The 25,804-nt window shown below is 39.1% G+C and overlaps 1 protein-coding gene across 5 annotated transcripts in view; it reads left to right on the top strand.

Moving 5' to 3' along the window:
- The window catches only part of SPMAP2L (sperm microtubule associated protein 2 like), a 75,796-nt gene that overhangs the window by 27,545 nt on the left and 22,447 nt on the right, over positions 1 to 25,804 (top strand). For 4 of the 5 annotated variants that reach the window (XM_063610448.1, XM_063610450.1, XM_055294633.2 and 1 more), the window contains 2 exons: positions 6,611 to 6,739; positions 19,977 to 20,114. In XM_063610448.1, coding sequence (XP_063466518.1) covers positions 6,611 to 6,739; positions 19,977 to 20,114 — 267 coding nt within the window. The remainder of the gene's footprint in view (positions 1 to 6,610; positions 6,740 to 19,976; positions 20,115 to 25,804) is intronic. The other variant, XM_063610451.1, reaches the window with a different exon arrangement.

Raw genomic sequence — 25,804 nt, 5'->3', positions numbered from 1 at the left:
GGGATTGCATTGAATATATAAACCAAGCCAAGAATAATTGATATCTTAATATTGAGTCTTCCTATCCACGAATATTGAATACCTCTCCATTTATATAGCTCTTTTTTGATTATTTCATTAGAGTTTTGTAGTTTTCCTCATATAGATCTTATATGTATTTTTTTGGAATTATGCTTATGTATTTAATTTTTTGCAATGCTAATGTAAATAGCATTGTGTTTTTTATTTCAAATTCCAATTGTTCTTTGTTGGCATATAAAAAAATCAGTAGACTTTTGTATATTAATGCTGTATCTTGCAACTTTGCTATGCTCTAAAGACTAAGTTTTAAGAGGCTTAAAACTAAAAATATAGTATGCATTAAATTCTCTTATTCATGGATAGGAACACACACATATATATTCAGTAGAGGTATACACTATACACTGATAAGAGAGATGTTAATGAATATTATTAGAACTGTCAAAATCTTGGAACACTCAACCCACCCTATTTGAAACCAACAGAAAAATTGGAGACATTATTTGATTAGGGAGTAAAGTTTAGAAAAATTAAGTAACTTACTCAATTCAACTTGGATTTGAATCTACATCCATTGCCCACAAAGCCCGTTTCTTTCCATTATATCACCCTGTCTATTTTAGAAAGGCACAATTCCTTTGATGGCATAGAAAACCAGAGGCCAGAAGATAATTTGGGGCTATTAAAATAATGCAGGAGAGAAATAATGATAGCCTATCCTAAAACATTGGCCTTAAGGGTTGAGACAAAGGTTAGAGTCAAAACATAGATGGACAGGACCTAGTGACAAATGAATTACAGACGTCTGAGGAAGGAGTAAAATATGATTTCTAGTTTTCTGTCTTTAGAAATAAGGTAGACAATGTTATTACAACTGCAAAAGAAAATACAACAGGGGGATAGGTTTGGGAGGAAGATACATTAGGTCATGCAGATGATTTTGAGACATTCAGTAAGTATCTGGAAATATGGATTTAGCACTCAGGAGACTACTTGAGAATAACTGGAGAGACTCATTTGGGATTTGCCAGTATTTAGTAATAATAAAATAACATTGAGGATGGGCGCAGTGGCTCACGCCTGTAATCCCAACACTTTGGGAGGCTGGAATGGGTGGATCACCTGAGGTCAAGAGTTCAAGACAGCCTGGCCAACGTGGCGAAACCCCATCTCTACTAAAAATACAAAAATTAGCCAGGCGTGGTGGCACGCACCTGTAATTCCAGCTACTTGAGATAGGTTGTGGCAGGAAAATTGCTTGAACCTGGGAGGTGGCAGTTGCAGTGAGCCGAGATTGTGCCACTGCAATCCAGCCTGGGCGACTGAGAGAGACTCCATCTCTAGATAATAAAAATAATAATAATATGGAAGAGATTGGAAGCCTGGAGCACGTGCCATTGTTTGAGTTGTGAAAGAAATGCTGAAGAGAGAGAGGCCGGGTGTCGTGGCTCACGCCTGTAATTCTAGCACTTTGAGAGGCCAAGGCGGGTGGATCACTTGACGTCAGGAGTTTGAGACCAGCCTGGCCAGCATGGTGAAACCCTGTCTCTAATAAAAATACAAAAATTAGCTGGACATGGTGGCACGTGCCTGTAGTCCCAGCTATTCGAGAGGCTGAGGCAGGAGAATTGCTTAAGCCTGGGAGGCTGAGGTTGCAGTGAGCTGAGATCGCGCCACTGCATGCCAGCCCAGGTGACAGAGGTGACAGAGGGAGACTCTGTCTCAAAAAAAAAAAAAAAAAGAAACAAACAAACAAAAAAGAAACAGAGAGCTGCTAGAAGAGAACCAGGAAAGAGAGAGTCTCAAAGGCCAGCAAAGAAAATTATTAAAAGAAAGATGTATCCTATGAGGAAACATTCACATAATTTTTGGTTGGCCAGACTAGACGGCAAAGAAAGTTTGAAGGCTGATTTCTAAATTCAAAAAGTACATAAAGCATTTTAAAGAGAGGAAAGCTAAATAAATATTTGTTATGATGGGAGAGATTATACGATTTCAGAACAATAAAACTCTGGAAATGGAAATGAGAGCTGTTTTGTGTTTTCTAAATCTGGAAATCTGAAACAGACTAGAGTTTTAGCTGTGCAGAATGGGGTGATTGAACACTGAACCCCCAAAAATCCTTCTAGTTCCATTATTCTAGAATTCTGTGGGTAATTGTGATGGTGTCAGACTTGGTTCTATTTCATGGATCCATCAGACAGGTGTGGTATGGATAAAGATCCTATCCTCTGGGGTCAAGTCCTGGATATGGACCATAGAAGATTACATTTTTATTTTCTTGATATTACTAGCCATGTAACTGCTAAACAGGTAATTTTTAAAATGCTGGCAGTAAAGTGGTACATTATCTGTATATAATATGCTACTTTAGCCTGTTGGTTAGCCTCCCCACTTCTTGATGAAGTTTACCTCCAAATTTTTCTTTTTTTTTTTCTTTTTGAGATGGAGTTTCCTCTTGTTGCCCAGGCTGGAGTGCAGTAGTACGTTCTTGGCTGACTGCAACCTAAGCCTCGCCGTTCCAAGTGATTCTTCCGCCTCAGCCTCCCGAGTAGCTGGGATTACAGGCATCGAACATCATGCCCGGCTAATTTTTGTACTTTTGTAGGGACAGGGTTTCACCATGTTGGCCAGGCTGGTCTCGAACTCCTGACCTCAGGTGATCCACCTGCCTCGGCCTCCCAAAGTGTTGGGATTACAGGCGTGAGCCACCACGCCCAGCCACCAAATTTTTCTTGACTGTAAAGTCTCTGCTCTTTCTCACCCTATTGGTCTTTTCCTTCTAACTTACTTTAAGCCAAATATCCTGCTTTGTACATTATCCTCAGTGCCTTTTGTTCATACTCTGTGTTTTCTAGTTCTTGTGGCCAAAATTTGTTTTATTAAAAAAATATTGTGGGTACATAGTAAGTTTATATATTTACTTGTGGCCAAAATTTTTAAGCAGCTAATAATCTCATGAGGTTTCAGTTCTTGGAGGGCATCATTTGGACCATATTTTATGCACTTGATTTCATTGTTGTGTCTAAGGTAACTTTTGCTTTGAATTTGAAACTGGATGCAAACCCAGTATATATATACACATTACCTCAGCTTCCTAATCCCTGACCCTCCCAGCCTCTCTCCATCTGAGCTGTTATATTTACCCCTATCCGAAGACATGTTTTTCACTCTGTTATTACCACTGATAATGGCCTGGCCAAATCCTCTTGTCTTTTGATGTTTTTCAGTGCTCATCCTTTTATGATGTCTAAGTTATATTTGATGCTTTTCGATATATTTTATGGTTTATCAAAATATATTTGGTTTGATATATTTTATGCATCCTGCTCTAAAACTCTTCCCCTCTTTGACTTCTATTACATAGTTCTCTCACCTCTACCCACTACTTCTTTCTTTTTTTTGAGATGGGGTCTCGCTCTGTCGCCCAGCCTGGAGTGGCGTGATCTTGGCTCACTGCAGCCTCCACCTCCTGGGTTCAAGGGATTCTCCTGCTTCAGCCTCCCAAGTAGCTGGGATTATACGCATGTGCCACCACACCTGGCTAATTTTTGTATTTTAGTAGAGATGAGGTTTCACCATGTTGGCCAAGCTAGTCTCGAACTCCTGACCTCAGGTGATCTGCCCGCCTCGGCCTCCCAAAGTGCTGGGATTACAGGTGTGAGTCACTGCACCCAGCCTGCCCACTACTTCTTTCTTTGGGAGCCTAGTTACTGTCTTCCCCATGTGGATCTCCCTCCTCTGGCCCTCTTCACTCAAGGCCTAAACATTGGCATTTGCTTTTTATTCTCCTTGTGGTTATTCTCTCCTCTCTAATATGTGCTGCCTGTCACTATCAGGTGAATCCCCAGTTTTCACCATTCATTCATTCATCGAACCACTGTGTGGTTTTTCTTGTAGTTTTTTTTTTTTTAGACAGAGTCTCTGCCACGCAGGCTGGAGTGCAGTGGCGCTATGCTATCTTGGCTCACTGTAACCTCTGCCTCCTGGATTCAAGCAATTCTTCTGCCTCAGCCTCCCAAGTAGCTGGGATTGCAGGTGCATGCCACCATGCCCGGCTAATTTTTGTATTTTTAGTAGAGATGGGGTTTCACCATGTTGACCAGGTTGGTCTTGAACTCCTAATCTCAAGTAATCTACCTGCCTTAGCCTCCCAAAGTGCTGGGATTACAGGAATAAGCCACCACACCCGGCCTTTCTTGTGGTTTTTTAAAAAATTTATCTAATGTACAAAGAACTAGCATGGTTTCTTTCACTGGGTACATGCCGCACATAATCCATTCAAGGAAGATCACTTAGTCAATTTAACAAAACCGATATCTTTGCATACTGACAGAAACACTGACAGTATGTATGGAGGCCATATTTCCATATCAGGCTGTGCTGGCTTGAACAGACTTGATGAGAGCGAGATCCCTGCCCAAATTTTTGCAGGTCGCTCCAGTAGAGCTGCTGGTGACCTATTTTGATTTCAGGAGGGCAAGGAGGCAAAAGGCCATCAAACAATATTGAGCACCTCTTCTGTACAACACTAAACTATGCAAGGAAAAATCTCCAAAAGACTAAGACATGATCTGAAAGAATAGATAGGCTGGAGAGGTGGACACTCTTGACTTGATCAAGTTTGCATTTAGAAAGATCACTTAGGCAGTGGCGTAGAGAAAGGAGTGGACATAATGGGAGTATGGAGAAGAGAAGGAGCAGTGGGAATGAGGAGAGATGGACAGATTTGAGCCGTATTTAGAAAATGGATTGGGAGGCCGAGGCAGGAGGATCATGAGGTCAGGAGATCGAGACCATCCTGGCTAACACGGTGAAACCCTGTGTCTACTAAAAATACAAAAAAAAAATTAGCTTGGCGTGGTGGCGGGCACCTGTAGTGCCAGCTACTTGGGAGCCTGAGGCAGGAGAATGGTGTGAACCTGGGAGGCGGAGCTTGCAGTGAGCCGAGATCGCGCCACTGCACTCCAGCCTGGGCGACAGAGGGAGACTCCATCTCAAAAAAAAAAAAAAAAAGAAAAAAGAAAAGAAAATGGAATCAGCAGAAGGTAGGGAACATGGATATTAATTCATATTTCTAATAATAATTCTGGAGGATTATATCTAAAAATATAAGCAAAGCCAAAAAAAGAAAACATGGGGTCTTTTTAAAGGATTAAGTCAATTAGTTGGGCAAATTTAATTATGTGTGAAGTCATAAAAAGTTTACTGAGGTTTTTATTTATTTATTTATTTATTTATTTTTGAGACAGGGTCTTGCTCTGTCACACTGGCTGGAATGCAGTGGTGTGATTGATCTTGGCTTATTATGGCCTTGCAGCCTCAACCTCTCAGGCTCAAGCAATCTTCCCACCTCAGCCTCCAAAGTAGTTGGGACTACAGATGCTGCCACCATTGCTGGCTAATTTTTTGGTATTTTTTTGTAGAGACTGGGTTTCACATGTAGCCCACGCTGGTCTCTAACTCCTGGGCTCAAGTGATCCTCCTGCCTCAGCCTCTCAAAGTGCTGGGATTACAGGCATGAGCTACCACGCCTGGCCTGTATCTTTTTCTTACTCCTCCATCTCAAGGCCTTTTCCTGCCCTCCTTACCCATTTCAGCAGTGATGCTTAATTACCTCCCCATGTGACATTCTGCTTCCCCCTAAATATTCCTGGTTCAAGCCTTGGTCATTTCCATTTCCCATTGTTATCCCAACGTGGAATGTGCCTCATTTCTGGCAATCTGTGCTTTTTACTTTCTTCCATGAAGATTTCAGGTTAATTCCTTACTGATTTCTCCTTTTCTGTTCATCCCATGTTCAGTAATCCTCCCTATTTCACAGGGCTGTTGAAATTAAATGAACTGATATCTGTAAAGTACTTAGCACAATGCCTGGCAAAGGATAAGTATTCCACAAGTTATAGCTATTAATACTCTTCTGTTACTATTTTATTTTCTAACCACCCGGTACAGAGCTTCACTCAAAACAGGGGGGCTAGTGTAGATAGTTAGAATGCTCATTTTATGCCAACCTGAGTATAAACCACAGGGTTTACTTGATGGCAGAAACAGAACTATCTCTAGTAGGTTCATTTTTGGTCACCACATTTTAAGACAGCAGATTAAACAGTAATAGTTTAACTTCCATAAATATTATATTCATTTCAGATGCTTGGAAATCATAAGATTCTGTGATATGGTTCTTAAAATGAAGTAAAGTCAGTATAAAAGCCATCAAGAGCCATTTCTGGCCAGGCACAGTGGCTCACGCCTGCAATCCCAGCACTTTTTGGGAGGCTGAGGCAGGTGGATCACTTGAGGTCAGGAGTTTGAGACCAGCCTGGCTAACATGGTAAAACCTTATCTCTACTAAAAACTTAGCCAGGTGTGGTGGCGCATGCCTGTAATCCCAGCTACTCGGGAGGCTGAGGCAGGAGAATCACTTGAATCTGGGAGGCAGAGGTTGCGATGAGCTGAGATCGAGCCACTGCACTCACTCCAGCCTGGGCAACAGAGCTGAGACTGTCTCAAAAAAAAAAAAAGTCATTTTTTATATTTTCATTAGCAATCAATTTTTTTACCATTTTATCTGTATGCTTCTTAACAGAAAACTGTTTTGGGGAAATCAAGATCCTATTCGCCCTGTTTCCCAGGGTGCTTTGAAGGCTCAGCTGACCAAAAGACTTGAGAACCTTGCCCAGCCCAAGGAAGTTTCCTGCCACTATGTACCTAACAGGTTAGTGTCTGTGTGTTATCGTGTTACTTTATCAGGAGGTTTTTTGTTGTTGTTGTTTGCTTTTTGAGATGGAGTCTCGCACTGTCACCCAGGCTGGAGTGCAGTGGCGTGATCTTGGCTCACTGCAACCTCCGCCTCCCAGGTTCATGCAATTCTCCTGCCTCAGCCTCCGAGTAGCTGGGATTACAGTCACACACCACTACACCCAGCCAATTTTTTGTATTTTTAGTAGAAACAGGGTTTCACTATGTTGGCCAGACTGGTCTCGAACTCCTGACATTGTGATCTGCCTGCCTTGGCCTCCCAAAGTGCTGGGATTACAGGCATGAGCCACCATGCCCGGCCTTTATCAGGAGTTCTTAGGAAAAATGGACATAGAACTTTTATCTAAAAGCCACGAATTGTTTAACGTGCAGTCAGAATTCATTGAGAATTAGGGATTCTATATCTGTTTCCAATCTGACGCTACAGGTAAGCTTTTCCAGAGCAAAATTTGATATTTAACTACTGCAGACTTGTAATATCTTATAATGCTTTGGTTTATGAGTATCAAAAAAATAAAGTGAAGGTGTTATACAAGGATACTTCCAGAATTAGGAAGACATCTCTTCAAGATATCTTTGAAGAATTCTACAGAAGCCATTATGTTTTCAAGTTAGGGTCTCCAATTTTAGAATTAAAGACACTGTAGAAGTTCAAGGGATATCTGAAATCACCGTTGCAGCTCCTGCTGAGGACTGGCCACTCCTTTCTCTAAGTTCTCCTCACCTTGGCTTCAATGATACTCTCCGTCCTGGCTTCCCTTCAATCTTCTTCACCTTGCCCTCTCAATATCCTTTGTGGGTTTCTCTTTCTTTGCCATTGTTGCCCAATGTCCTGTCCCTGGCTTCTTTCTCTTCCTGCTCTAAACTCTTCCCAAAGGTGGAGGTGTCCTCTCCTAGGAATTTTGCCTCCGTTCTTGTGGTGGTGACCTCCAACTCCTGTTCCCAGCCTAAACCTCTCTCCTTATCTCAGAAGTATTGACTTCCCTGTGGGAAGGTGCTACAGGAATCTCCAACTCAACAAGTTCGTATCATTTTTTAAAAAATTGAGATGATGTCTTGCTATGTTGCCCAGGCTGGTCTCGAACTCCTGGGCTTAAGCAGTCCTTCTGCCTTAGCCTTCCAAAGTGCCGGGATTACAGATGTGAGCCACTGTACCTGGCCAGCATGTTTGAAACTGAACTACTTTTTATTTTTTTGGAGACAGAGTCTTGCTCTGTTACTTAGGCTGGAGTGCAGTGGCCTGATCTCGGCTTACTGCAACCTCCACCTCCTGGGTTCAAGTAATTCTCTTGCCTCAGCCTCCCCAGTAGCTGGGATTACAGGTGTAAGCCACCATGCTCGGCTACTTTTTGTATTTTTAGTAGAGACAGAGTCTTGCCATGTTGGCCAGGCTAGTCTCAAACTCCTGACCTCAAGTGAGCCACCCACCTGGGCCTCTCAAAGTGCTGGGATTACACGCATGAGCCATCGCGCCTGGCCAGACCTGCTTTTTAATCTAATGTTGAGGTGGATATTTGCTTCAGAATGATATTTACAGGCTACAATCATTGGTGTATTTATTTACTTGTAAAAGTTTATTCAAGAAGATGAATAAGATAATATTTTCAAATTTCTTAATGAAGATCACTTCATTTTTTTGAACACAAGAATGGCAGTTGTACATGATTAATTTTATCTCCTTTCTGGAAAATATAGAAACGATCTTTGCATGTTTGGTGACATTTTATCATTATGTTTGGTGGCATGTTACTATTAAATTTAATTCAGCAAATATTTTGCTACAACGGAATACCTGAAGCTGAGTAATTTACGAAGAGAAGAGGTTTATTTAGCTCATGGTTCTATAAACAGAGAAGTATAAGAAGCATAGCGCTGGCATCTGCTCGGCTTCTGGTAAGGGCTTTTCATGCTACTTCATAACACGAAGAAGAAAGTCAAAGGGAAAGCAGGCATGTGCAAAGAGGGAAAACCAAGGGGCATCCTGGTTTCATAACAACCCATTCTCATGGGCACATTCCTGTTAAAACTAATCTAGTGTCAAGAGAGTGAGAACTCACTCACTACTGAGAATGGCACCAAGCCATTCATGAAGGATCCATCCCCATGACCCAACACCTCCCATTAGGCCTCAACTCCCAACACTACCATACTGGGAATCAAACTTCTTTTTCTTTTTTTATTGAGATGGAGTCTTCTTCTGTTGCCTAGGCTGGAGTGCAGTGGCGCGATCTTGGCTCACTGCAACCTCCACCTCCGGGTTCAAGCAATTCTCCTGCCTCAGCCTCCTGAGTAGCTGGGATTATAGGTGTCCACCACCACGCCCAGCTAATTTTTCGTAGAGACGGGGTTTCATCATGTTGTCCAGGCTGGTCTTGAACTCTTGACCTCAGGTGATCTGCCTGCCTCGGCCTCCCAAAGTGCTGGATTTACAGGCATAAGCCACTGCACCCGGCCTGGGAATCAAATTTCAACATGAGCTTTGGTGGTTGCAAACAAACATATCCAAATTATAGCAGGGGGGCAAAGGCAAGTAAGACACAATTATCGTTGTTAAGGAGTTTATCATCTATTATGGGGGATATACGAGGTAGATTAAAGTAATAACTAAGAAGCCTTTGGAGTTGAATAAAGAAGGGATTATATTTACTTTGGAGGGATCAAGGAGGAGAAAAAAGCTGAATTTTCCCTTTCCCTAGTCTCTCTTCCTAAAAGTATCCTAAATTTTCTTATGATTTCTTCCAGAAAAAAATAAATAAAATTATGCACATATGTATCTTTTGCCCTTTTCAAAAAAAAAAAAGCAAAAGGAATCTTTAGTGTGTGTGTGTGTGTTTATATGTGGTTTCTTTCTGGTAAAATCCTTGATCTTCTGTCCTTTAAAATGTGTTCCCCAGACTTTAGCCATCAATATATTATCTTCACCAGCTGCCATATTTGTGTACCATTAAATTATTTATTCAGTATTTGTATTTAAATGACATGTGTCTAGTAAAACTCAATACCACTCACTCCCTCTAAATTCACTCAAGTGCTACCTAAAACCATTTGGAATACCATTTGCGGTATGTATGCATCACATTTGCTTCATATTATTTTAGACTTTTCCCTTATATCTTTATTTTACTTAATTCTGAACTGTATAATAAGAATATATTTTAAAAGGCAACAAAAATCTACTGTAGGCTTACAATTCAGAGAAAATATTTTGTCATATTTTCTTCTAGTCTTTTTTTTTTACTATGTGTGTATTTACATATGTAGCCTACTTAAAGATTTTGAGATAATAAATACATAATTTATATAGTGCTTTTTGTGCTTAAAAATCTAAACTTTCTTTTTAGGAAGAGTGATAATTTATTAAGCAGGTAATTCTTCTATTGTTAGAGATATAGTATATTTCCAATTTTGTAGCATATGCAACGTTGTGAATGAACTTACTTGTGCATGAAATTTTCATGAATTTTTAATTATATCCATGGACTTGATTGCATGAGTTAATTACTGCATCTAAAGGTAAGAAGGTTGTTAAGGCTTTTTTTTTTTTTTTTTTTTTGGAGACAGGGCTTCACTCTGTCACCCAGGCTGGTGTGCAGTGGCGTAATCTTGGCTCACTGCAACCTCTGCCTCCTGGGTTCAAGAAATTCTCCTGCCTCAGCCTCCTGAGAAGCTAGGACTACAGGCACATGACACCATGCCTGGCTAATTTTTTTTTTTTTTTTTTTTTTTTGTATTTTTAGTATAGACGGGGTTTCACCATGATGGCCAGGCTGGTCTCAAACTTCTGACCTCATGGGATCTGCCTGCCTCGGCCTCCCAAAGTGCTGGGATTACAGGTGCGAGCCACAGCGCCTGGCCTGCTGTTAAGGTTCTTCATGCTCATGATGAATTTGCTTTCGGTGCTTGCTGGTTGAATGATTTAAGCTTTCTGCTAAGTTAGCTCTCTGTGGAAAGACTGTTGGGGGAGGGGAAGGAGATGGGTACAGGCAGTGAGGGAGCTTAAAGTAACAAGAAAAGGATGAAGATATTATTATTTACCTGAAGTTTGGTTTCAGATAAAATACTAGTTTAAGGTGGCCATTTCTCTATCTCTTTCAATATATAACTTCAGTAAAAAGTTAATGAACTTTTTCTGGAAAGGGCCAGATAGTAAAGTTAGCCACACAGTCTCTGTTACAACTACCCAACTCTGCCATTATAGCACCAAAGCATCCATAGACATTATGTACACTGAGTACGTATGTGCTGCAATGTAACTTTAGAATTCTTTCATCTATGTCCATGAGGGATATCGATTTGTAGTTTTCTTGTACTGTCTTTGTCTGGTTTTGGTATTATGGTAATGGTGTCCTCATAGAATCAATTGGAGAGTATATAGACTTGGTATTTATTGGTATTTAAATATTTAGTGGAATTCTCCAATGAAGTCATCTGGGCCTGGAGTTTTTTGGTGAGAAGGTTTTTTAACTATAAATTTAATTTATTTTATAGATATAGTGCTATTCAGATGACCTATTTCTTTCTGAGTCAGCATTGGCAGTGTGTGTTTTTCAGATAGTTTTTTAATTTTGTTGAAGCCACAATCTGTGGAAATTTTTTTTTTTTTTTTTGAGACATGGTCTCACTCTGTCACCCAGACTGGAGTGCAGTGGCATGAGACCCCATCTCTGTACTGAAAAAAATTAAAAATGAAAAATTAAAGTGTATAAATTAGAGTTTGGTAGTATGTTCACAGGACTGTGTAGCTATCATCAAAATCTAATTTTAGAACACTTTGTCTTCCCTAAAAGAAACATTAAACTCATTAGCAGTCAATTCTTATTCCCCTATATTTACCCACATTCTTACCAGTTCCCATACTCCGCATTCCTTTGTGTGGATCTATTAAGTCTATACATTTCATTTTGTATTTTTCTTCTTCCTGGAGGACTTTCCTTAATAATAATTTTTTTTAATTGAGATGGAGTATCACTATGTCACCCAGGCTGGAGTACAGTGGTACGATGTTGGCTCACTACAACTTCTGCCTCGTGGTTTCAAGTGATTCTCCTGCCTCAGCCTCCCAAGTAGCTGAGATTACAGGTGCACGCCACCATGCCTGGCTAATTTTGTTTTTTTTTTGTTGTTGTTGTTGTTGTTGTTGTTTTTTTAGTAGAGATAGGGTTTCACCATGTTGGCCAGGCTGGTCTTGGACTCCTGACCTCAAGTGATCCGCCACCTTGGCCTCCCAAAGTGCTGGGATTACAGATGTGAGCCACCATGCCCAGCTTATACTTCTTTTAGTTCAGGTCTGCTGCTGATGAATTCTTTCAGCTTTTGCATATCTTAAAATTCTTTATTTCACTTTCATTTTGAACTGTATTTTTGGTGGGCATAGAACTCCAGATGGACAAATATTGCCTCACTATCTCCATTATTTCTGATGAGACTGACTGTTATTTTGCTTTAATGATTTTTCTCTTTGTCTCTGGTTTTTAAAATTTTGATTATAATATATCTTAATTTTTTTTCTTAATATTTCTTCTGTTCGGGGTTCATTAAAATTGGATCTTTACATTTATGATTTTCATCTAATTTGGAAAACTTTCAGTTATTATTATTTCAGATATTTTTTATGCTCCTCCTTCTTTGCGGGCTCTAGTTAGATGTATTAGACTCTGCTTGAAGTTTTCCCACAGCACATTGAATCTGTTTCCTCACCTCTGTGTTTTATTTCTATGTCTTCATTAATCTTTTCTTCTTCAGTGTAATATTTGTCTCACCCAGAGAATTTTTCATCTCACCCATTGTAGTTTTTAATCTCTAGAGGTTCATTTGGGTATTTTTATATTTTGTGTCTACTTAACATGCTCAATCATCTTTGCCTTCTTGAAAATACGCAATACAGTTACAATAGCTGTTTTAATGTTCTTGCCTACTAATTTTATAATATATCATTTCTGGGTCTGTTTCCAATGATTGATTTTTCTCATTATGGGTCATAATTTACTGCTTCTTTGCATACCTGGTAGTTTTTGATTGGGTACCAAATATTGTGAATTTTACCTTACTAGCTCCTGGATGTTTTTGTATTCCTATAAATACTCTTGAGCTTTGTTTTGGGATGTAGTTACCTTATTTCTAAACAGTTTGATCTTCTGAGGTTTTCTTTTTTAAAAAAAAAAAAAAAGCTTTATTGTGATTAATTCACTTACCAAATAATTTGCTCATTTAAGGTATATAATTTAGTATAGAAGTATAGTGGCTTATGCCTATAATCCCACTTTGGGAGGCTGAAGTGGGAGGATCGCCTGTGCTCAGGAGTTAAGACCAGCCTGGGCAACATAGTGAGACCCCATCTCTGTACTGAAAAAAATTAAAAATGAAAAATTAAAGTATATAAATTAGAGTTTGGTAGTATGTTCACAGGACTGTGTAACTATCATCAAAATCTAATTTTAGAACACTTTGCCTTCCCTAAAAGAAACATTAAACTCATTAGAAGTCAATTCTTATTCCCCTTCAACTTCTCCAAGCCCTGAGCAACCACTAATCTATTTTCTGTTCCTATAAATTTACCTATTCTGGTAATTTCATATAAATGGAATCTTACAATATGTTGTTCTTTGTGACTGTCTTCTTTTGCTTAGCACAATATTTTCAAGATTCATCTGTGTTGCAGCATGTATAAGTACATTTGTTTTTATGGCTAAGTCATCTTTAATTGTATGGTTTTGCCACATTTTATTTATCGATTCATCAGTTGTTAGACATTGGCCTCTTTTTACGTTTTGGCAAAAGTAATGCTGCTATAATCATGTGTACACAAGCTTTTGTGTGAATATGTTTTCATTCCTCTTGAATATATAGCCGGAGTTGAATTGCTGTTTCACATGATAACTCTATATTTAACTTTTTGATAAGTTAAACAGCTAGACTGTTTTCCAAAGTGACTATATCACTTTATAATCCCACCAGTAATGAATGACAGTTCCAGTATCTCCACATCCTTACCAACACTTGTTATTATCTTTTTGATAAAGCTGTCCTCCTATGTGTGAAGTAGTACTCATTGTGGTTTTGATTTGCATTTCCTTAATAATTTTTGATGTTGAACATTTTTTCATTTGTTTATTGGCATTTGAATACCTTCTTTGGAGAAATGTTCATCCAAATCCTTTGTCCATTTTTGAGGCTTGCTTTTAATTTTTTTTTTTAAAAACGAGACTGGTGGCTGGGTGTGGTGGCTCATGCCTGTAATCCCAGTACTTTGGGAGGCCCAGGTGGGTGGATCACTCTAGGTCAGGAGCTTGAGACCAGACTGGCCAACATGGTGAAACCCTGTCTCTACTAAAAATACAAACAATTAGCTGGGTATGGTGGTGAGCACTTGTGATCTCAACTACTCAGGAGGCTAAGGTGGGAGGATCACTTGAGCCTGGGAGGTCGAGGCCATGATTGCATCACTGCACTCCAGCCTGGGTGATAGAGTGAGACCCTGTCTCAAAAAAAAAGTTACTGGAGATGTCTTTATTCTAGGGATAAACACAATCCCTATTATTCTATCATGCCTGGAAGTGGATAGTGTTTTAATTTACCAAAGTATTTACTTTAAAAATACTTTAAAAATACTACCATTTGTATTTCATAACCCAAGGATTTATGCTGTAATACTAAGTGAAAAATTTGAACATAAAACTGTGTATATACTGTGATCCTACTTTTATTTTAAAAAGTTTATTCCTTAAACATACTGAGATATTTCCCATCTCAATGCCTTTTTCTCATTTTCTCCTCTGCCTAGAATGCTTTCCCCATTTTTAAGTCACTAAGAGGTTTTGATCCTTTAAGTCTCAGCCTAGGTCTCAGCTTTTCATAGAGACCTTCCCTGACTATTCTCTTCAGCATAACTTTCAACATTCTCACAAATCTACCCAGGAAGCCTCTATCTCTCCTGAATAGTTGATGCCTTCATAGTACTCACCACAACTATTTACAGTTATGTGTTACTTAATGACAGGGCTATGTTCTAAGAAATGCATCTGTAGGTGATTTAGTTGTTGAACAAACATCATAAAGTGCACTCACACAAACCTAGATGGTATAGCCTACTACACACCTGAGCTATATGGTATAGCCTGGTGCTCTTGGGCTACAAAGCTGTGCAGCATGTTATAGAATACTGTAGGCAATTATAACACAATGGTAAGTATTTGTGTATCTAAACATATCTAAACAGAAAAGGCACAGAAAGCTATGGTATAAAAGATAAGAAATGGTACACCTGAATAGGACCTTTACTAAGAATGGAGCTTGCAGGACTGGAAGTTATTCTGGGTGGGTCAATGAGTGAGTGGTGAGTGAACATGAAGGCCCAGGACATGACTGCGTGCTACATGACTTTATAAACACTGTACACTGAAGTTATACTGTTGATGAAAAAAAATTTTCTTTGATAATATATTCACTTTAGCTCACAATAAGCTTCTTTTGTTAAATTTTTATTATTTATTTATTTATTTTTGAGACAGGCTCTTGCTCTGTCACCCAGGCTGGAGTGCAGTGGTGCAATCTTGGCTCACTGCAACCTCCCCCTCCCGGGTTCAAGTGATTCTCCTGCCTCAGCCCCTCGAGGAGCTGGGACTATAGGCATGCGCTACCACACCCTGTTAACTTTTGTCTTTTTAGTAGAGTCAGGGTTTCGCCATGTTGGCCAGGCTGGTCTGGAGCTCCTGAGCTCAGGTGATCCACCAGCCTCAGCCTCCCAAAGTGCTGGGATTACAGGTGCGAGCCACTGCGCCTGGCCTTTACTTTATAAGCTTTTTAACTTAAAAAAAATAAAAACCTTTTTGACTCTTTTATAATAACACTTAGCTTAAAACACAAACACATTATACAGCTATCCAAAAATATTTTTTTCTTTATATCCTTATTATGATTATTTTTTAATCCACGGGACTCTGATTGATATATATCCCTATAGCATAAGCTTTTTTTTTTCTATTTTAAAATATTTTAAACTTTTAAAACTTTTTTTTGCAGAGGTCTTGCTCTGTTGCCCTTACTGGAGTGCAGTCATATTTTGCTCACTGTGACCTCAGCCTCCTGGGTTCACGCGATCCTCCCACCTCAGCCTCCCAAGTAGCTGGGACTACAGGTGGGTGCCACCACACCTGGTTAATTGTTTTGGATTTTTTTGGTAGAGACAGGGCTTTGCCACGTTGCCCAGGATGGTCTCAAACTCCTGGGCTGAAGCAATCCACCTGCCTCAGCATGGTGGCTAGTACCAGTAATCCCAGTGCTTTGGGAGGCCAAAATGGGAGGATAATTTGAGGCCAAGAGTTCAAGACCAACCTGGGCAACATAGAAAGAACCTCATCTCTAAAAAAATTTAAAAATTATCTGGGCATAGTGGCACATGCCCGTAGTCCTAGCTACTCAGGAGGCTGAGAGGGGAGGATTGCTTGAGCCCAGGAGTTTGAGGCTGCAGTGAGCTATGATCACACTGCTCTCCAGCCTGGGTGACAGAGCAGGACCTGACAAAAAAAGAAGGTACAAACAAACATTAGCCTAAGTCTACAGAGGGTCAGGGTCATTCATATCACTATCTTCCACCTCCACATCTTGTCTCACTAGAAGGTGTTTAGGAGCAAAACATGCATGGGGCTGTCATCTCCTATGATAAAAAGGCTTTTTCTGAAATACCTCCTGAAGGACCTGTCTGAGGCTGTTTTACAGTTAATTTTTTTTATAAGTAGAAAGAGTACACTCTAAAATAACAATAAAAATACATAAACCCGTAACATATAGTAAGCACATAAACCAGTAACATAGTTGTTTATCATCACTATCAAGTATTACGTACTGTTTAAAACGGGATTTTACAGGGAAGTTAAAAAAAGTATTATGTACTGTACATAATTGTATTTGCTGGTAGCTTTGTTTACAGCAGCATAGCCATAAACATGTGAGCAATGCATTGTGCTCTGATGTTATGATGGCTACAACATCACAAAGCAATAGGAATTTTTCAGCTCCAGTACAATCCAGTATAATTGTTGTATAGGTGGTTCATTGTTGACCGAAAGGTCATTACACGGTGCTTGACTGTATTTTACATTTGGTGTTGTCCCCTTGACATACAGAACAAGCTGCAAGAAAGCAGTGATTATCCTATTCTCCACTCTCTCCTAGTGAGTGCTCCTAACTAGCACCTGGTGCTCAATAAGTATTTTTTGAGTGTATAAATAGAGGGAAAAAAGACTCAAATTATTCCAAGATATTACCCATTACTATCTCTGAATGGTGGACTACTATATGCTTTTTGTTTCTCTCTCTTAAGCTTCTTTATTTTACAAGTTTTGTATACTGAATATTTGTCTCTTTTACAATGAGAAAAATGCAGTGTACTCTATATTAAAATAATATTTGAGGCTGGGAGTGGTGACTCACACCTGTAATCCCAGCACTTTGGGAGGCCGAGGTGGGTGGATCACCTGAGGTCAGGAGTTCGAGACCAGCCTGGCCAACATGGCAAAACCCTGTCTATATTAAAAATACAAAAATTAGCTGGGGGTGGTGGTGCACACCTATAATTCTAGCTATTTGGGAAGCTGAGGCAGGAGAATTCCTTGAACCCAGGAGGCAGAGGTTGCAGTGAGCCGGGATCGTACCACTGCACTCCAGCCTGGGTGATGGAGCAAGACTTCATCTCCAAAAAAAAAAAAAAAAAAAAACTTGAGTACCTGCTACATTGACAGCGCTGTGAGACTTGGATGCGTGGATGACTCTGGGAGGAGGAGAAGCACATAAGGGCAGCAGCAGTATATTCTGTTAATATGCAGCATCTATAAGGAAAAGATACGTGAATATGAAATTTAATATACAAGTTGATTAATAGAATCATTTGAATAGTGCTTTGTGAATTATAGAACAACATATACACTTCTCTTGTTTAGTCTTCATAATCACCATACATTGTTTATTTTCGCCATTTTATAGAACACCTAGGTAGTGCTAGGTGTTGGCAGCATACGGCATAAGTATTATGCCCAGTACAGATTTTCCTGGCATTTGGTGGTTGCCATTCCCCCCCGAGAGAATGTTGCGTAGCAGTTGTCTCTGGCGTCTTCTTTTGTTTGTATCTCTCACTCACTGCTTGGGCCTTTCCCCTCAGCTCTTCTCTCCAAGCACATCTTGCCTTTGTGCCGCTCATTGGCTGCATAATCACCTTCTTCCCAACCACTGTGGCCCCCCTTGCCTGAGTCTAAGGTCTCCGCAGTGTGCCCCGTTGTTCAAAATCACCACTTCCTTCTGTATCTCTAATTCCCAAACTGAACCGCTATTTCCTTCAAAAGGCCAATCCTAGGTAGGGGCTGGAGGTTTCCTGCCTGTTTAAGCTGGGCTTTGTGTGTGTGTGTATGGGTGTGGGTAGGTGAGTCAGTGCAGTCGGGCAGTGGAGTCACGGCTGGGCAGCCTCCAGCCCCCTCAAAAGATATGTGTGATGGTGTAGACAGGCCTCAAGACTGGGTGGTCGCAAGCAAGGGGGATACAGTCTTATATGCAGATTGAGGCTTGCAAAACACCAGTTCAGCCTAGATGTAAAGGATGTTTACAGCTGCAACCAGCAGACAGGCTTGGGCAGAGGGATGCAGATCTGTATCTGTGAATGTCCTAAAGGAACAGAGGTCCTTATAATAGAAGCAAAAGTGGGACTGCAGTTTGAGTTAACATTGGGTCTGGGGGGGTAGTCAATGTCACTTCCTTTTCCACTGTTGATGTATTTTGATAAGGAAAGATTGAAGGGCAGGGTTGATAAGAAGAACAATGGCGGCTGGGTGTGCTGGCTCATGCCTGTAATCCTAGCACTCTGGGAGGCTGAGATGGGAGCATCACTTGAGCATAGGCATTCAAGGCTAGCCTAGATAATATAGCGAGCCCCCATCAGTACAAATATAAAATAATTAGCCCAGCATGGTGATGCAAACTTGTAGTCCCCCCTACTCAGGAGGCTGAGGCAGGAGCATTGCTTGAGCCCAGGAGTTTGAGGCTGCCGTGAACCATGATTGTGCCATTGCACTTCAGCCTGGGCAATAGAGCAAGATCCTGCTTCTAAAACTAACAAATAGACAAATAAAAGAAGAACAATATTATTACTTATCCTAAAAAATCATAGTTAACAAGCCCCAATAATGATTACTCTGTGCACATCAAGTAGAATGTATTCCTAAACTCAGTTATCTAGCAAAGTATCAATATAATTCATCCAATAAAATAGAAATGTAGTAAAAAATTTTATTTATATAGATGCTAAAGGAAGTATTTGGTTTTAAAAGCAGCAAATTTTCTCTTCATCTGTGTATCTTTTGGTCTATTTGGAAAATGTAATTGCCAGGCATGGTGGCTCATGCCTTTAATTCTAGCACTTTGGGAGGCTAAGACAGGAGTATTGCTTGAGCCCAGGAGTTCAAGACCAGCCTGGGGAACACAGTGAAACCCCATGTCTATGAAAAAATTTTAAAAAGCTGCTGGGCATAGAGGCACATGCCTGTGATCCCAGCTACTCGGGAGGCTGAGGTAGGAGGATCACTTGAGCCCAGGAGGTTGAGGCTGCAGTGAGCCCGTGTATGACCCTGTCTCAATTGAAAAAAAAGATGTCGGCCAGGCGCAGTGGCTCACGCCAGTAATCCTAGCAATTTGGGAGGCCGAGGCGGGTGGATCACGAGGTCAGGAGATCAAGACCATCCTGGTTAACACGTGAAACCCCGTCTCTACTAAACATACAAAAAATTAGCCGGGCGTGGTGGCAGGCACCTGTAGTACCAGCTACTCAGGAGGCTGAGGCAGGAGAAAGGCGTGAACCTGGGAGGCAGAGCTTGCAGTGAGCCAAGATCGCACCACTGCACTCCAGTCTGGGCGACAGAGCAAGACTCCAATCTCAAAAAAAAAAAAAAAAAAAAAAGATAAAAAGAAAATAGAAAAAAAGATGCCATTTATTTGAGAAAACTATCTGTTTTGAGTATAATAGAAGCCAGTTGAAAACTTGATGGGTGTAACCGTTTCTAAAGCAATTAATTTCTCTTCACGTGGAAAATACCTCATCAATAATAAACTGTCATACCTGCTCCCCTAGGCCTGGGGATCAATGTTGGAAAATACTATGATAATTTGAAATTATGCTTGTTTCGTTTACTTCTTTTCTCTTCTACAACTTGCAGGGCACAATATTACTATAACTGTGGAAGAGAGTCTGTAATTTGGAAGATCACTCCTCCTGCGTTGTTTAGACAACTCTCCAAAAGGATCCAGAGGCTCTCACAGCCCAGTGGATTCAAAAGACAGTGTCTACTAAATAGGTAGAGTATCTTGAGAATCTCTGTAAATCCTAATCTAATTTGGCCAGATGTCTCAGTATTTTTGTTCTAATTTTAGTGTGTGCAATTTCATGAGCTAAAAGTCCACTTGTGTTCCAAAGCATCAGGTAAAAAATCAAATATTTGCAGCAATTGTAGGTAATCAGAAGATCATCTTCAGTAATTACATTTGACTCAAATTGTGGTGAAACTAAAATTTATACTAAACCTTACCATTGTTAGCCAGTTAAAAGGAAATGTGCAACTAAAACACCACAGGTTTTTGCAATTTGTGGAATTTGTTTTCCTATATCTCTCTGACTTTGATACTTTTTCTTCCTTTTGCTTTGGGCTGAATTTCTCCTTGTCTTTATAAGACCACTAGGTGGTACATTTTCCATGGGAGCTAAGATTGTGATGTGATTGTTGGAAAAGCTAATTCAATGTTAGGTTGCATTAGTGGAATATATACAGTGTACAGTTATGGAGAGGTGATAGTGCTACTGTGTGCTACTTTAGTCAGAACACACTGGGCATGTATGTGCAGTTATGGATGTTATACCTTAAGAAATGATAATAAACTTGAGACTATTCAGAAGGTGGGAAATGAGATATTGGGCTTCTGGAAACTATGTTATGTGAAAAATAATTAAGAGAAATGACATGTTTAGTTTAAAAAAGAGAATAAGAAAGTGGTGACAGCTGTGTTAAAATATTTAAAGGGTTGACATCTGGAAGAGGAGGAAGAGGTGAAAGTAAAATTACTTTATGTTAATCCTAGAACTAGAAGTAGAACATTGACAGGGCAGCAGACGTCATCTTAGTGGAGGAAAATCTTTCTGACTAGCTATCGGGTAATGGAAACTGTCCAGTAATGGAAAGTGAACCAGCATTCCACCCTCATCCCTGAAAGTTTTCAAGCCCAGGCTGGAATTGTGACTTTACATGGATTTTAGAAAAGATTCCTACATTCAGAGAAAGGTTGAACTAGACAGCTTGAGTCTTGTGCATCATAGAATACTGTGAAAGAAGGCCCAATTCTTCCCACAAGGTTTCCTCAATTACTTCTTTATCAATTCATTCAATAAAATCTGCTGTACCAAATACATAAAATTTGGTAGTTATGTATACACATAAATTTGGTAATGTATCTATAGTTATAAACAAAGGAATACTTTATTGCCACTTCTTGAGACCTCAGTTTGATGTTGCATGTAAATAAAATGTCCTTTAGTGTTCAAACATTTTGTATTTTTTTAAGTTTATATTTCCCTGCTTTTCTAAGTAGACTTTTCTCCTGCTTGAACATACATGTAACCATTGTTCATTGGCTTAAGCTCTTTATTAAGAACATCAACTATTTTATACTTTAATATAGAAAACCTCTCAGGAGCTGTTTAAGTCTAAAGCCAAGATTTTCCTTAGGCTAAATGGTCTGACTTCTGTGCTTTCAAATTATGAGATATTTGCTTCTCATAGTTATTTCTGTCATTTCTCTTTTTGTCAAGGGAATAGTCTCTAATCAACCACTTTTTAAATCTTCTGCGAATTGGAAGTAGATCACCAAGCTTGTTATAATTATGTGAAGGAAAAAAGCAAGTGCTTAGTGAAGATACACAGGGCTGTCCAATAGATTACAGATATGAGCCTGGACTTTGTGACATATATTTTAGTTGATTAACTAAAGGAGCTCAACTGCATATTTGAGGAAGTAGAAGAAATAATCAGCAAACTTGAACACAGGTCAATTGAGATGATCAAGCCTGACAAACAGAAAAGAAAAAAAATGAATTAAAATGAACACATCTTCAGAGACTCGCGTGACACTGTGAAGAGTATCAATGTAGCCATAATGGAATCCCATAGCAGAGGAAAGAGATCAAGGGGTGGGAGAAATATTTGAAGAAATAATGGCCCAAAAGCATCCTACATTTGATGAAAAATATTACACATCCATGAAACTCAATACACTCCAAATAGGATAAACTCAAAGAGATTCAGAACTTGACACATCGTGATCAAACTGTTGACAGCCAAAGACAAAAAGAAAATCTTGAAAGCAGCAAGAGAAAAACAACTCCTTGTATACAAATGATTTGCAATAAGGTTAAGAAGTGATTTCTTATCAGAAACCGTGAAGGCCAGAGGGCAGTAGTGTGCCATATTTAAAGCACTGAAGGATTGGCCAGGTGTGGTGGCTCACGCCTGTAATCCCAGCACTTTGGGAGGCTAAGGTGGGTGGATCATCTGAGGTCAGGAGTTTGAGACCAGCCTGGCCAACATGGTGAAACCTCATCTCTATTAAAAATATAAAAATTAGCCAGGTGTGGTGGCTCACGCCTGTAATCCCAGCTACTCAGGAGGCAGAGGCACAAGAATAGACTGAAAGTAAAAAAATAGGCACAAATAGACTGAAAGTAAAAAAATGGAAAAAGATACACCATGCACACCAACCAAAAAAGATCTGGATTGGCCATACTGATATCAGACAATATAGACTTTAAGACAAACATTGTTACTAGAGACAGAGAAAGGACATTTTATATTATAAAAGAGTCAGTCCATTAAAAAGGGAGGGGGAGGTTGCAGTGAGCAGAGATTGCGCCACTGCACTCCAACCTGAGCCACAGAGTGAGACTCTGTCTCAAAATAAATAAATAAATAAAATAAAGCACTGAAGGAAAAAGATTGTAAGCTAAGAATACCCTATTTAGTAAAATTATCCTTCGTAACTGAAGGGGAAATTATGATATTCCCAGATAAGCAAAAATTGAGAGAATTCATTGCCAGCAGACCTGCTTTATGAGAAATAATAAAGAAAGTCTTTCAGGCTAGGTGAAAGGACAGTTAGCCTGGGCAATATAGTGAGATCTCATCTCTACTAAAAATAAAAAATTTACTGGGGTGTAGTGGTGAATGCCTGTGGTCCCAGCTACTCGGGAGGCTGAGGCAGGAGAATTACTTGAGCCTGGGAGGTTGAAGCTGCAGTGACTATGTTACTGCATTACAGCCTGGGTGACAGAGTGAGACTGTGTCTCAAAAAAACAAAGACATTTGACAATAACTCAAATCCAAATAAAGGGCACAAAGAGAATTAATGACATAGGTAAATATAGAATGTAGCACATTTTATATAGTACATTATAATTACATTAAAATGTAAATATGTATGTATTTTTGTTTGTAACTCTTTTTCTTCTACCTGACATAAAAGACAATTGCCTAAAGCAATAATTATAAATTTATGTTGATGGGCATACAATGAATAAATAAAAGTACAAAGGAGGGGGAGGGGATAGAGCTATATAGGAGCAAAGTTATTATATACCATAGGCATTAATTTGATGTTAATTTGAACTAGATTGTTGTAAGACGTAGAGAGAAACAACTAAGGAAATAATTTTTTAAATGTAATAAAATAAATAAGGAAATTTAAATGGCACAGTAGAAAATATCTAACACAAAAGAAGGAATGAAAGAACAAAGGAACAAAAAATATAACATATAGAAAAAATAGCAACATGGCAGGCATAAATATTACCTTATCAGTAATTACATTAAATGTACATTACATTAAATGTAAATGAATTGAACACTCCAATAAAAAGACAGGGTAAAAAATAGATAAAAATGCCCTCAACTATATGCTGTCTACAAAAGACATACTTTAGATTCAAATAAACAAAGAGACTGAAAGTAAAAAAATGGAAAAAGATATACTGTGCACACCAACCAAAAAAGACCTGGATTGGCCATACTGATATCAGACAATATAAACTTTAAGACAAACATTGTTACTAAAGACAGAGAAAGGACATTTTATATTATAAAAGAGTCAATCCATTAAAAAGATATAACAATTATGGCTGGATGCAGTATCTCACACCAGCACTTTGGGAGGCCAAAGTGAGAGGATTGCTTGAGGCCAGAAATTCAAGACCAGCCTGGGTAATATAGCAAGACCTCATCTCTACAAGAAAAAAAAAAAAAGTAAGTAAGAAAGAAAAGATAACAACTACAAACATACATGCACCCAACAACAGAGCAAAAACCTGATAGAATTCAACAATAATAGTTGGACATTTCAATACCCCACTTTTAATAATGGATAGAATAACAAGCAGAAGATCAGTAGGGAAATAGAAGGCTTGAACAACACTAGAAACCAACTATATCTAACACACATCTATGAAACCTCTACTCAAAAATAGGAGAATACACATTCTTCTCAAGTGTACATGGAACATTCTCTAGGATAGATCACATATTAACTCACAAAACAAGTCTCAATAAATTTAAGAGGATTAAATTCATAGAAAATCAATTCTCTGAACCAGTTCAATGAAATTGGAAACTGATAGCAGAAGGCAATTTAGAAAACTAAAAATATGTTAAATTAATTACACTCCTAAACAACCAATGGGTCAAAGAAGAAATCACTTTGATATGAATAAAACTGAAAACATAACATACCAAAGGCTATGAGATGCAGCTAAAGTAGTGGTTAGTGGGAAATTTATAGCTGTAAATGCCTATATTTAAAAAAAAAGGGCAGGGCAGGGTGGTTCACATCTGTAATCCCAGCACTTTCGGAAGCTGAAGGAAGAGAATCATTTGAGGCTAGGAGTTTGAGACCAGCCTGGGCAACACAGTGAGACCCTATCTCTTCAAATAATTAAAAAATTAATTGGGCATGGCGGCATGTGTCTGTGGTCCCAGATACTCAGAGGCTGAGGTGGGAGCATCACATGAGCCCAGGTGGTCAAGGATGCAGTGGGCTGTGATTGTGTCACTGCATTCCAGTTGGGGTGACAAAGCAAGACCCTGATTTTGAGTTTCTCAGAAAATCAAATAAAATGAGAAAACAAACAAATAAAAGCCAGCAAATGAGAGAACCTAGATGAAATGGACAAATTATTATAAAGACAAACTAGTGAATCTGACTCAAGAAGAAATAGACAATCTTAACAGATCTATAACAAGTGAAGTGATTGAATTAAAAATTTAAAAACTTCCTATGAAGAACAGCTCAGAACCAGATGGCTTTATTAGTGAATTCCATGAAATATTTAGAAAATAATTAACACCATTCCTTCAAACTCTCAAAAAATCAGACACTTTCCAACTCATTCTATGAGGACTTGTATTATCCTGATACTAAAACCAGAAAAGGTGATTACCAGATAAGAAAACTGTAGACCAATATAGTTTATGAATATACATGCTATAATCCACACCAAAGTACTCTAGTAGCAAACCAAATCCAAATGTACATGCAACAATTCACACCAAAAACTAACAAACTGAATCTAGCAAAATGTAAAAAAAATTATACACCAGGACCAAATTGGCTTTACCCCAGGAATGTGAGAATATGTTGAGTTCAAAATACAAAAATCAAAGCAATACACTAAATTAATAGAATAAAAAAAACAAAAACTACATGATCATCTCAATAGACTCAGGAAAAGCATTTGACAAAATTCAAGATACTTTTATGATAAAAATACTAAACAAGGTAGGCATGGAAGGAAACTTCCTCAACTTGATAAAGGGAATCTACAAGAAACACACAACTAATATAATTAATGGTGAAAGACTGAATGCTTTACCCCTGACATCAGGAACAAGACAAAGTTGTCAGCTCTCACTATTACTATTCAGTCTCATACTAGAGATTCTAGCCAGGGCAA

Source organism: Symphalangus syndactylus, chromosome 10, assembly GCF_028878055.3.
Source record: "Symphalangus syndactylus isolate Jambi chromosome 10, NHGRI_mSymSyn1-v2.1_pri, whole genome shotgun sequence".
Classification (NCBI taxonomy): Eukaryota; Metazoa; Chordata; class Mammalia; order Primates; family Hylobatidae; genus Symphalangus; species Symphalangus syndactylus.
This window is presented reverse-complemented; position numbering and strand designations above follow the sequence as displayed.